This window comes from Giraffa tippelskirchi, chromosome 8, assembly GCF_054371585.1.
Source record: "Giraffa tippelskirchi isolate mGirTip1 chromosome 8, T2T-mGirTip1v1.2.pri, whole genome shotgun sequence".
Lineage (NCBI taxonomy): Eukaryota > Metazoa > Chordata > Mammalia > Artiodactyla > Giraffidae > Giraffa > Giraffa tippelskirchi.
The window spans coordinates 104,915,168-104,929,240 of record NC_137282.1 but is presented as its reverse complement, the minus strand read 5'-3'; the positions used below and the strand labels follow the sequence as shown (position 1 = coordinate 104,929,240).

General features: G+C 35.1%; 1 protein-coding gene across 13 annotated transcripts in view; it reads right to left on the bottom strand.

Moving 5' to 3' along the window:
• Window positions 1-3,742: 3,742 nt before the first annotated feature.
• The window catches only part of SREK1 (splicing regulatory glutamic acid and lysine rich protein 1), a 44,723-nt gene continuing 34,392 nt past the window's right edge, over window positions 3,743-14,073 (bottom strand). For 8 of the 13 annotated variants that reach the window (XM_081518389.1, XM_081518388.1, XM_081518387.1 and 5 more), the window contains 3 exons: window positions 13,078-13,173; window positions 6,995-7,139; window positions 3,743-5,929 (listed from right to left, as the gene is read on the bottom strand). In XM_081518389.1, the coding sequence (XP_081374515.1) occupies window positions 5,780-5,929; window positions 6,995-7,139; window positions 13,078-13,173 (391 nt within the window). In that variant the 3' untranslated portion in view covers window positions 3,743-5,779. The remainder of the gene's footprint in view (window positions 5,930-6,994; window positions 7,140-13,077; window positions 13,174-14,073) is intronic. The other 5 variants (XM_081518394.1, XM_081518391.1, XM_081518392.1 and 2 more) reach the window with 1 other exon arrangement.

Here is a 14,073-nt window from a genome sequence, read left to right as displayed (position 1 = left end):
CGTGCTAAAAAGCAAAGACATCGCTTTGCTGACAAAGGTCCGTATGGTCAAGGCTATGGTCTTTCCAGTAGTCACATACGGTTGTGACACTCGGGACCATAAAGAGCACCAAAGAATTAACTGATGCTTTGGAACTGTGGTGCTGGAGAAGACTCTTGAGACTCCTTTGGACAGCAAGGAGATCAAACTAGTCAATCTTAAAGGAAATCAATCTTGAATACTCATTGGAGGGACTGATGCTGAAGCTCCAATACTCTGGCCACCTGACGCAAAGAGCAGACTCACTAGAAAAGACGCTGATGCTGGGAAAGACTGAAGGCAGAAGAAGAGGGAGACAGAGAATGAAATGGTTGGATGGCATCACTGATGCAATGGACATGAACTTGAGCAAACTCCTGGAGACGGTGAGGGACAAGGAAGTCCGGCGTGCTGCAGTCCACGGGGTCACTAAAAGTCAGATACAACTTGGCAACTGAACAACATCAAATCAGAAAAACAAACATTGTATATTAAGGTACATATATGGAATCCAGAAAAGTAGTACTAATTAACCTATTTACAGGGAAGAAATGGAGATGAAGACGTAGAAAGCATACATGTGGACACATCAGGGGAAGGAGAGGGTAGGATGAATTGAGAAAGTAGCATTGACATATATACACCATTATGTGCAAAACAGGTAACTAGTGAGAAGCTGCTATATAAAACAGGGAGCCCACTCTCGCACTCACTGACGACCTAGGGGGTGGGATGGGAGAGGGCAGGGAGGCTTGTGAGGGAAGGGATATATATATATATATATATATATATATATATATATATATATACATATGACTGATTACCATTGCTATACAGCAGAAACCAACACAACACTGTAAAACAATTATCCTCCAATAAAAAAAAGAAAGTTGATTCTGAAAATAAAAGGGAGATTCAAAGAGCTGCTGTCACTTACTGAACACTCCAAAACATTAGAGATGCAAAGCTTTGACTTGAGATCGCCACATAACATGAAGAATACCCAATGATCAAAAACCTCTACCCTGAAGAGGCTATTACCAAGCTTTCAGTTATAAAAGTACACTAAATATGTAATTAAATGTCTTAGACGAAATTACTACTCAACAGTGGGGACTTTAAGATTTTCATTTTATTAAAAATAGAGCAACACAACAGCAGCAGCATCTGATAAATCTTTACTAGTACCATTTGGAAGTAGTCCTACTCACATAAATATACACCACCTATGCAGTACCTTTTTTTTACATTTTAAACCTTTCCCTTGATAATCCATATAGCATTATGTAAAGAACAGCACTACTGTACTAAACCTAGTTAAGATGGAGAAAAGTAATATTTAACTATTAAATTGAACTACCTATATAACTACACAGTACACCCAAATATAACCTTCTGTGGAAATTAAGAGAATTCTATACTGTTTCCCAACAGTTTTTTGCCTACCAGTAACCTTAAATGGTAGAACAATCTCTTCAACTCTAATTCTTTCAGCATGAATTTCATGAACTTGAACTTACAGATATAGTTAAGAAATTATCTACCTAGCAAATAGAAGTTAATCAAGAATGAAGGCAACTATTTTTCTATTCCAATCCTCAGAAAGGAAATCTTACTGGTAAAATTTGTGAAGTTTTATAAAAGTTGGCAAGTCTCAAAATTAAAATGTTACAAAGTAAAAATCAGACAACAGACTAAAAATCTAAGAACAGTATGTTAAGAAATGTTGCATTATATGTAAACTAACAATTGTTATAAATTGATTGCTAGAAACTATAAAAGTACCTTAAAATAAAATAGAAAGAAATCTAGTTATTAGTTTCTAAATCCCACCTAGTAATAATAGTTTTAGCTTTTATTTTAAAAATTATGTACCAATCTTTGGCAGAATCACCAATAAAAGTGTATTTAAGAAAAACAAATTCACCCACAAACCCAAGATTAAGTAGGGAAGTGAATTTTATTTTTAAAAGATTATTTTATTACATTTATACTTGACTCCTGCTTCCAGAAATATCACTTAGCCCTTCTGAGAGCACTAGCCTCTGAAACTGAAAAATCAACAATTTAATTTTAAATGACTATTACATTACTGAATAAACATGAGAAAATACTAAGTATATATGTAGTAAAAATTCTTTTAAAATCTTTAAAACACCTAAGGAATGTAATTACTTTGTGGAAATGGCTCTACTTCATAAGTGACCCAATTAAAACCAGATACTCCTTTCAATAAAAATATAAGAAATATCTCATTGAAATGTTATTCAATACAACGCTCAAAAGAATTCATTTTAACTGCTAATTCAACTACTAAAGAAACATTTAAATCAAATCATATTAAAAGACCTTGATGCTGGGAAAGACTGAAGGCAAAAGGAGAAGGAGGTGGCAAAGGATGAGAAGGTTAGACAGCGTAACTGACTTAATGCACATGAATCTGAGCAAACTTTGGGAGAGAGTGAAGGACAGAGGAGCCTGGCGTGCTGCAGTCCACGGGGCTGCAAACAGTCAGACTCGATTAGTGACTGAACAACAATTATTCCAGATTTTTAAACTTTTAAAAGCCTATTGTTACATATTATACTCGTTAAATTTGAATGGTATCTTCAGTTGGGACCAAATTTGCCTCCAGATTCAAGTTTTAAAGATAGCAACCTATATAACCTGTAAGAATGAATGAGGATACTGAGGATGACTAGTATCACAAAAGAAATTATTTTCCTGATTAAAAAAAAAATGGATTCTAAATGCCAGTAATTACTTTTAAATCACACATGTCAAAATTTAAGTCTCCAATACTTCTCAAGATCAATGTAGCATATACTGAATACCTTGGAAAATAATTCTAAACAGAAAAGCACAAGCTGACTAGTGTATTTGTAACTATATGTTAATTAGACTCAATGGAAAATGAGAGAGCTGCAGAAGTTAGGGGTTTATACTTGATTCCTCATATGAAACTGGCTAGCTGATAAAGGAACATCTTTTATTACCAGTGAAGTGTACACTGCTGAAGAGCAAAAACAGAAGGACCGACAGAATTTGTCTAGAATGATAAACAGAAACTACAATTTAAGGAACAGAATATACTCGCTATATAATCAAGCTGTAAAAGATAATTTACAGATGATATCAAGTGTAAAATGGCTGTCTTCTTGGCCTTACCTCAAGTTTTCCTGACAACATCTACCTGGGACGAAAAAGACAGTTTTAAAAAAATAATGAAATACCTTAAAAGAAAATAAACAAATGAAAACATACCAGCCCTTATATGTGAACAAAGAGAAAACCTTTTTCACACAAACACACACACACTCTCTCTCTCCCACCCTCCCTCCCTTACCTCTAGACCCTAGAAAGTTTTGCTTCCCTAAGCCTGTTTAAGAAAATGATTTCATGTTCTCTGGGCCTCTTGTATTCCTACTTATGCCCAATTTTTATAAATCAGTGTCTTTTAAGATTGGTATGGTTAACTTAAAGCTGAATAAATATCATCACCAAGAAAAATAATTGGCATCAGGAATCAATTACATATGTTAATTACCAACTTACCAAACATTTAATAGGGTACAGAGTACAAGAAAGTACTCAAACTTTAAATGATCGCTTTATAGACCACACAAACATGCACTCTCCATACCAAAACAGTCTCCATAGCTGTGCCAACTAAAACAAGAACAGGATAAACCTAAGATGCTGTTTTGAAATGCATAAACAAATATTTTCCTCTAAAATACTTAGCTTTATTAGAGAAATGGTACTAAAAATAACAAAGATTCAAACAACATTTGCTCTATTCTACTTACATATCATAAATAAGAAGCTTTGATGCAAGACACACACTCCCTCACAATCTTTCCATATGCACCCAAGCATTCCTGTATCAAAATAAGCTGTTTACCAGCCAACCGTATGTGGTTGAATGATTAAAATGACCATCTATACTTTACATAGTAAAGCATTTTCAAAAATTTTAATGTACATAGTGACAAAGAGGAAAAAAAAACAACACAGTAATTGTGAACACATGACGAGTAGTTAAGCAGCTTCATAATCAAACCAGGCTTCATTACTTGCAGTAAGGGCAATTCCTTCCATTCTCCACCAAATACTTAAGTTTCAATAGTATTAACATTAAAAGAAAACTTAAGTTGAAACCAAGTAACTGATGTGTTACTCAGCTCTCTAAATTCATAAGTAACTCTTCCCATGAGGTAAGGCAACTGAGTAATTTGATTGTATTAGATTGCATTAAAATAATTATAGTTGATTTTTTTTAAATAACATGCTAATTAAAAGGTATAACTTTTGGAAATATAACAATGAAAAGAGTTCTGAAACTATCAGTTGTGGTTTGGGGGAAAGTATTAGCAATGTTGTCATTTTACTACTTGCATACTTTCTGCAAAAAGTGTGCCTAACAATGTAGGATGACCTATATTTTAAGCTCAAGTAAACATACTTTACACATAAAACAAATAACCTCATGTACTCTCCTTTAAGCACAACTTCAGCACATCATTTATGAGAAGATGATTGAGAGGTAATAATTAAGGCCATCCAACGTAGACAACTAAAGGGTCTTGCTTTAAGTAAAATAAGAACATGCTGCTTCATTTTCAATTATCACAGTATAAAACTGATGGTCCCAAAACTGCACTGTTGTTTTAAGCACTAAAGTCATTCTTAAAAACAGACTTCCCTCTCATGTTAGGTAAGTAAGAAGCTCTTCTGACATACCACTTTTACACTTTTCTATGGGAGGGAATGGAATACCCATCTAAATTCCGTATGAATTGAGAATGACTAGCTCATATAAAATTCTAGAAAACAGTATACCACATTGTAGAAGGCACTAAAGCTTCAGCTTGTGCTCCCATAGCCCATTTTGAAAACCCAGCTTTCTTTTTATAAATGGCACCTTTACCACCTACAGCTGACAACACACACTGCAATATTGTTCATAATAAGCTCGGAAATGTCAATAAAGTTCAAAAAGAAATGCTTACTATGTGGGGAGACCCAATGATTCTAAACACTGAATACTAATATGTCATTAGTATTCAACACAGCTGTTCTTCCTTTTGAAAGAGAACAGTAGCATGCATTGTCAGTTGGTTTGTGATCCACTTATTTAAGCAACTTTAATCTGTAAAACTATTTTAAAGAAAAACCACTGTCCTAAACCGTGAGCAAAAGAAAACACAATAGTGAGAATTTAACACAATCACTATAAATTCTGTGAAGTAAATGTTGAAACTTCTTACAAACTCTGCACTTACAAGGGTGTGTACATATTTGCACCGATTTCAAGCACGTTATCAATCTGTATATATGGAAATTAAAAAAAAAAAGTAAAATAATACAAAATCAGTTTCTAGCATTTCTTAAAAGAGCCTCCAAAGCTTATCTCCAGTCTTTACGGACAGTATAACAAATTTAGATCTTAACTGTCCCATTTATTTGTAATGGTTCTTGGCAAACACTAACAAACCACATGACAACTGTGTCAGCCACCATGGAAATGCACAGATTTTAGAAGATGAGGAGTTTGGGTCACACCTGTTATTTTCATGATGTCCATGCTTTGTTTTCTTACTCAGTAACAAGATGGCCACAAAGTCACCTAACAACTAGAAAAGCCGTTAGCGCATATCTTTAGGCTCTACTGGATTTCTTCACTGTTTAACATCTTGTTGAGAGAATTAAAAGCTTTGGATTCTATTCCAGCGTGTGTTCAGAGGTGCATTTGTCGGTCCTATACTGCTTCTGTTTTGGTAGAGAGGTTTTCTTCATTGGGCTGACAATTCCCATTTTGCTGTACTTTGTTTTCCTCAGTCCTTGGTGCATCCTTGTCATCTACTTCTTTGCCCACGCTTGAATCTGGTTCTTTATTGTGCTCCTTCTCCTACAATGAGTATTTAGGTATACATTTAATATTTTTCTCAAAAGCTGCCAGCTATTACATCTAGTTCTGGCTAAAATATGTAACTTTACTTTTTGTGAATTAGTCAAACTGGGTATTTTCTCCCATTTACCTTTTCAATAAATAGTATATGCAAACATGTATCGATATATCCTTTGCACTTCTAAGATGGGACAATCCATGGAGACTACGTTGGAATAAAATAGGTAAATAGAAATTCTATGGAAGAATTCAACGAATGTTGCTGCCTGACTTGAAAAAGTGGAAGAGATCTGCTGAAAGTAAAATAGTTTCCATAGAGGCCAGGATAGACTTGTAATTTGGATACCAAATAAGCAAGAACAAGGGAATATAGAAAAGGAAGTCACTGTTCTTCCTACCAAAGACTGTTCAAGAACAGTCCAAATTCAGTCCTCAACCGAGAATTAAAGAGAACATGTGGAACAGTGTCTGGAATGTATCAAGTGCTCAGGAGATATTATCGATGTTACTGATAATGATGATAAACTTCTAGCAGTATGGAAATAAATAAAACTGTAAGATGAAAGCTCCAGAACTCATAAAACACAAATATTACTTACCAGTATAAGGAAAATAACCTAATTCACAAGTATTTACAATATTTATCCCCCCACAAAAAAATCCTTATTTGATGGATTTGGTTTCCATTAATTATTCTAATTCAACAAACCTAACAATTGGTATATTATCACAAAACCAATGATAACATCATCTGTCAAATTTGCTAAAACAAACACAGTGAGGAAAATGGCAACAAGTAGAAATATTCCTGTACACTGTTAAAATTTTTATTGTATGCCATTCTGTGAATAAGATAAGGAAGGCAATTGTTTACACTAATGAACATTAATTAGTTCTTACCTTCAAAAGCTAGGTGAAAAAACTACCGATATAACAAATATTAAATAAGTAGTACCAAAAACACTGTTGCCCTCAAGGAGCTTTGTCTAACGTTACCTCTATGAAATAAAGAAGAACAATCTCATATTAATTATTTAAACCCTAAACATGGAAAGACTTGCTTACTTTAAGTGAAGTATTGTTCTTCTCCACCTTGTCCTTCCCTTCTCTGTCATTAGAGCTCTTTCTTGTAGAAGCTGAACGTTCTCTCTCTCTTCTTTCACTGATGTGGTCCCTTTCTTTTTCTCTCTTTTTATCCTTCTTATTTCTGCTATAAGAGTATTAATAATGTCAGTTAACATCTTAAAAAGTAAGCATCCAGTATATTGTTAACTAAATATTCTTACTAATACTAATGCATTGTAAACAAGCATATCAGTAACCTGGTAGACCAAGTAACATAAATGAGTCCAGTAACCCACCAACTCAATCCCACACCCAGTGAACTTTTTAAAGACACACAGTCATTTCTGCAGAGGCACAATTTTGTATTACCAATTTCTTAGTTTTGAAACATTCAAGGTTTATTCATCTACTATATTTAGGATAAAACAAAACCAAATACATAATACTTTTACCCATTTTTTCAAAACAAAAAATGAATAACCAGAAAATAATAAAAAAAGATAAAAGAATCAGATAAGGCTGAATGATTTCTCAGGCACGACTGCATGACTTACAAAAACCTGGAACTTCAAATAACCAAAGACACCACGTATCCTCCCCTCTGTCACAAAGCCCCACCCACCAATTCAAGAGCAAATGTTCAGCAGAAGATGGACTGAACACGTTCCATTTGCAAAAACAACATATCCTTAAAATTAGAGGGGAAAAAAATGACGCACTTCATATCAAAAGCATAAGACATCTTCAACTCAAAATAACTAACCCTAATATAGAATTATTTGTCTTAATTATGAATAGCTTAAAAATAAACACAAAGATCAGGCAAACAAACAAAAACACTTAAGAAACAGACCCACGTACATATGAAAATTCAATAAAGCATCTCAAATAATAGGGGAAAAGATGGTCTTTTATAAATAAAAGACCTGGGTACAATTGGATTATTATTCAGAAAGTGATAAAAGTGGGTCTGTATCTCATTCACATAAATAAATCCAAATGGATTAGAAACCTAAATTTCTTAAATGAAATAATACAAGTACTACAAGAAAACATGAGTGAATTTCTCTCTAACTTGAATGAAAGGGAAGATTTTTAGTTCAGTTCAGTTCAGTTGCTCAGTCGTGTCTGACTCTTTGCGACCCCATGAATTGCAGCACGCCAGGCCTCTCTGTCCATCACCAACTCCTGGAGTCTACCCAAACATAACCATAACTAAAATTCCAAGTACAACAAAAGATTCATACATATGCCCATATAAACTTTTGCAAAGCAAAAAAAACACTGCTAGCATATTCAAAAGAAAAATGACAAACCAAGAAAAATATATTTACAACATACTTATGTATATATGTTTATCTCTATATTTAACTCTTAAAAGTCAAGGAAACAACTGCAAAAAGAATGAGATTCCTTAGCAATATATTTAACCAAAAGGGCAAAAAATTTGCCAAAAGAAATAAATGCATAAATAAAATGGAAACATACCCCATGTTCTTGAATCGAAGACTTAAATAGAGTTAAGGTAACAATAGTATTCAACGTGATCTACAAATTCAATGCAACCCCCATCTAAATTGCATCGGTATTATTAGCAGAAATAGAAAAAACCCATCCTAAAAATCATATAGAATCTCCAGGGATATCAAATAGCCAAAACAATCTTTAACAACAAAATTGGAAGACAGTTCCTGATGTTAAAACTTATTACAAAACTCCAGTAAGCAGAACTTTTCTTGGTGGTACAGAGGGTAAGAATTTGCCTGCCAATGCAGGGGATATGGATTTGATCCCTCATCCAGGAAGATTCTACACACTGTGAAGCAACTAAGCCTGTGTGCCACAACTGCTGAGACTGCATGCTGCAATTACTGAAGCCTGCATACCTAGAGCCTGTGCCCCACAGCAGGAGAAGCCACCACAATGAGAAGCCCATGCACCGCAACTAGAGAGCAACTCCCACTCTTTCCAACTAGAGGAAGCCCAAGCAAAGCAACGAAGACCCAGTGCAGCCATAAATAAATAAATACCTGTACACAAATGTTCATAGCAGCACTGTTTACATAGCAAAAAACCAGAAATAATACTAAATGTCCATCAACTAATGAATGGTTAAATAACAAAACCTGGTTTTATCCATTCATTGGAATATTATTCATCCATTAAAAAGGAATGAAGTACTGATTCATGCTATAATATGTATGAACCTTGAAAACATTACAGTCAGTCAAAGAAGTCAGATACAAAACCACACATACTGTGAATCTATATGAAACGGCCATAATAGGCAATCCAGAGACAAGAAGTAGATTAATGGCTGTCTGGAGCCATGGAGAGGAACTGCTAATGGGTACAAGCTTTCTTATGAAGTGAAAAAAATGTTCTGGAACTAGCAGTGATGGCTGCACAAAATTGTGAACTCTTGAGAAAAATGCAACAAAAATTACTAAACATCACTGAAATGCACATTTAAAAGTGTGAATTTTATGTTATGTGAATTACTTCTCAATTTAAGAAATTTTAAGTCAAAATGGAACTGGGGTTGGGTACAGTCACTGACCACACACACACACACACACAATATATATAGTGAATGCTGTCTTTTGGAAGAAAAGGAAAAATTCAAATACATGTATCTGCTTAATTTTGCAAAAAAGAAACACAAGGAAGGATAAAACAATTTATCACTTACATAAAGTGGATGTTAAAGCAGAAGGAATCCGGAAGGAAGTGAAATGTTCTAAATATATCTTTTTGTCTAATTTGAGTTTACAGTTGACAAAAGTTTTGACTTTCATGAGCAAAGTATTTTTTAAAACTTTGCCCCACCTCCTACACCTTCCTTTTATTCTCATCTAAAGATAATAACCCACAAATAAATAAACCAAAGATCTCTGCTGGGAAGCATGTTCCTTCTACCCTGGGCAAAACTTTTTATAAATTTCTCTTTTCTCTACCTAGAAAACTGAAAAACTATGACCCATTAGGAAGATAGAAAACCAACTGAAAAACTATGACCCGTTAGGAAGATAGTGGGATGAAAAAATATATATACAGAAATCACTAACCTTCCTATGTATAAACCTAATCTCCAATTATATGACATAATGAAAGACTTCATAGACAAAAACAAAAAAGCAACATATATCTGAAATTACACCTTGAAAATGCATAAAATCTGTTTGAAATAAACAGTGAAATGTTCATGAAAAACACTAGGCATGGCCTGAATAAGCAGGCCATGTTCCTGGATAGAAAGACTCACTTTCATAAAGTTTTATTAATTAATAAATCTATTCATCAATTTCCCCATTAATAAATTTAATCATACTATAACACAAATTACCAGTAGGTTTTACTTCTAGAACACAGTCAAACTAACTCTTAAGTTCAAATAGAAAAATAAACACACAAGAATGATGACAAAAGCTCAAAAAAAGAGAAATGAGAGGTATGGAGAAGTATGTGTGTGTGTGCTCAGTCGTGTCCGACTCTTTGTGACCCCATAGACGGCAGCCCCCCAGGTTCCTCTGTCCATGGGATTCTCCAGGCAAGAATATTTGAGCGGGCTGCCATTTCCTACTCAAAGGGATTTTCCCAACCCAGGGATGGAACCCGCATCTCTTATGTCTCCTACATTGGCAGGCGGATTCTTTACCAACTGTAACACCTGGGGAAATAAAGACCTTACTAAATATTTAAAAATATTATATAATCCGTAAAATTAAACGCATGGGGCACTGCTGTACACAATCATCAGTCAAGCCAATCCAATACCACGTACGGCCCAGAAACAGACTCTAGCACAAACAGGGAAATTTAGTGCAAGACAAAGGAAACACGGAATAAGTGTTAGGAAAATTGGGTTTTTAATGATATTGGAAAACAAAGAAGCATTTGGAAAAATAAAATCGTATCCATGTGCCATATTGCAAACAAGGATAAACTCCTAATGGATCAAAGATGTAAATGCAAAAATTAAAAGTATAAAAGTACAAAAAAGAAGCAATGAAGGAATTTTACTATAATCTTGGAATAGGAAGGTCTTTTCTACCTGTAAAACTCAAAATGGAAAAGCCACAAAAGAAAAAAACTTGAGGAATTAAACTATATAAATCAAAAATCTCTATAAAATTAAATCTCATAAACAATTTCTAAGAAATGACAAACTAGGAATAATACTTGAAACCAAGTCACTGAAGAATAATCTCTGCAATACTGAAAGAATTCCTGAAAATAGAAAACATAAAAACAGACCCCATAAAAAATGGGCAATGTATACAATTCACAGAAAAGGAAATACAAATGGCTTTCAAATATATGAAGAGATGGTCACCCTCACTCCTAAGAAAAATGCAGTGAAAATTACTTTATACTGGTACCATTTCTCGTCTATCAGATGGACCAAAATCCACAACTTCGGAAACAATCTGCAGGAGCTATAAGGAAACAAGCATCTCAAATTGCAGCTGGTTAAGGTGCAAGCTGCCTCCAACCTTTATGAAGGAAAATACAGAAGGAAGTATCTCTCAAAACTACAAAAACACTCACGTCTCTGCATACTGGTGTCATCCACAAATTTGCCATGGGGGCTTGCCATCTACCTCTAACAAGGATTAAATCATGTGCTGCTGCAGCTGCTGACCTCCAACACCCTCTGAGGAAGCTCAGGGTGGAGAGCAGAAATGAGGCACTCTGTGCTCCAGGAAAACTGACACAACAGATCTTCACAGAGTAAGATATTTTCGGGAGCCCATTTTATGAGCCCAATTCTTATATCTACTCATATCTAGAAGGGCATTAAAACCCTTCATGGTGACGACTGTTTCTTGTGACTAGCAGAAGTTTCACAAGACCAGGAAAATAAAAATAAACGTGCTTGATTACATGCACTCTCCCTTTACCAAAATCACATATATTCTGTCCTCCTCCCCGCCTCTTTGGAGCAGTCTCTCAGAGCTATCCGAGGTGCTGTATCCCAGGCTGCAGTCCTCGTGTTGCCCCAAACAAAACTTAACTCACAACTCTCATATTGTGCATTTTTTTCAGGCTGACACTGGCACACTACAAAATTATGTAAATACAAAGCTATTCATTACAGACTTACATAATTTATAAAAAGAAAATTAGGAGAACCTATACTGTAGGCTGGTTTCATAACAGACGACGGGAGACCATGCAGTTGTAAAAAGGGATGAGCAGCACTCTGATGAATACAGCAAGTCCTTCTGGTAGTAAAGTGACAAAAGCAACTGTACAACAGTGTACATTTTGCACTACCTTTTGTAGAAGATGAAAAAAACATTATACATTCTCATCTGTTCCTATATACAAAACTGGAAGGATATACCAAAAAAACTAATAAAGTCGTTACTTGTGGGGACAGGATAGATGGACACATCGTGGAAGTTAAGATCTATTTATAACTTTTTGTATTCTCCAGATTTCTAAACCAAACTAATATATTACATGAAGGAAAGTTATGACCAACCTAGACAGCATATTAAAAAGCAGAGACATTACTTTGCCAACAAAGGTCTGTCTAGTCAAGGCTATGGTTTTTCCAGTGGTCGTGTATGGATGTGAGAGTTGGACTGTGAAGAAAGCTGAGTGTCGAAGAATTGATGTTTTTGAACTGTGGTGTTGGAGAAGATTCTTGAGAGTCCCTTGGACTGCAAGGAGATCCAACAAGTCCATCCTAAAGGAGATCAGTCCTGGGTGTTTATTGGAAGGACTGATGTTGAGGCTGAAACTCCAATACTTTGGCCACCTGATGCGAAGAGCTGACTCATTTGAAAAGACCCTGATGCTGGCAAAGATTGAGGGCAGAAGGAGAAGGGGACGATAGAGGATGAGATGGCTGGATGGCATCACCGACTCAATGGACATGGGTTTGGGTGACTCTGGGAGTTGGTAATGAACAGGGAGGCCTGGCATGCTGCGGTTCATGGGGTTGCAAAGAGTCGGACACGACTGAGCGACTGTACTGAACTCATCCAAAATATAAAGTTATAAAAATAGACTGAACAGAGAAAATTTCCCCCCTGCTTCCTCCTCAGTTCTAGAACATGCTTTCAACCTACCTCCTGGGGGATGGAGACCTAGAAGATTTCCTTTTTATGGTTTTTGATGTTCTTGGTGATCTGGAAGAACTCCTGCTCCTCCTCCTACGCCTTTCCCTGAAAGTCAAAAATATATCATTTTAAAAACCAGTAATTCCAGTAAGATCAATTCAAATACACAAAAGCAAAAGGGTCTGGAGTGCTCTCAAGTGGAGAGTATTCTTTAAAGGTCAGTTTAAACTAATGTCTTTCATGAAAATATTCTATTATCTAATTTTAGTACAGGTCAAATGATGAACCATAAATTCAACAGACCAGTGAAAACATCTCTAAGATTTCATATCAGAAAGATTATCTCCTTTACAAGTGATTTATTTGGACAGCAATTTCTAGAGCAGAAAAAATATTAATGGATGTTTCATATTCTCTCTTACGTTAAACATTATTTTCTTCCTCAACACCTAAAGCATGTTGCTTTCCAGATCCTCTGTCATCCATCTAGCTCCTTGCTGCCCCACTGTGGATTATTTTAACAAGTTAATAGGCCCTTTTCAAGAAGTGAAAGATAAATGGGCTTGCAACATACAGACTTTCTAAACCCAAGTATGCAGAATGCCTCTTTAAAGAGTACTTACATTAGTTTACTTCACAGAGAAACTGCTTTTACCCCCTCAATCACCTATCACTTCATTATTGTTGTTCTAGTCATTTAAAATTAAGCACACAAGTTACTTAGATATAAAGAAATTACTTAAAAACTGGGATTTAAGCATGATGAAGTAAAAAATAATTATCAAATAGATTAACAAGATTATTAAAAACTTTTTTATTAAAAACTATTTTGCATAACATATTCCTGAATGACACATACTCCTAATAATAATTTTATGCATGTGTTCAGTCCCTCAGTGTGTCTAACACTTTGCAGCCCCAGGGACTTCCCTGTCCTTCAGCGTCTCCTGGAGTTTGCTCCAACTCACGTCCACTGAGTCGGTGATACTGTCTAACAAATTACTT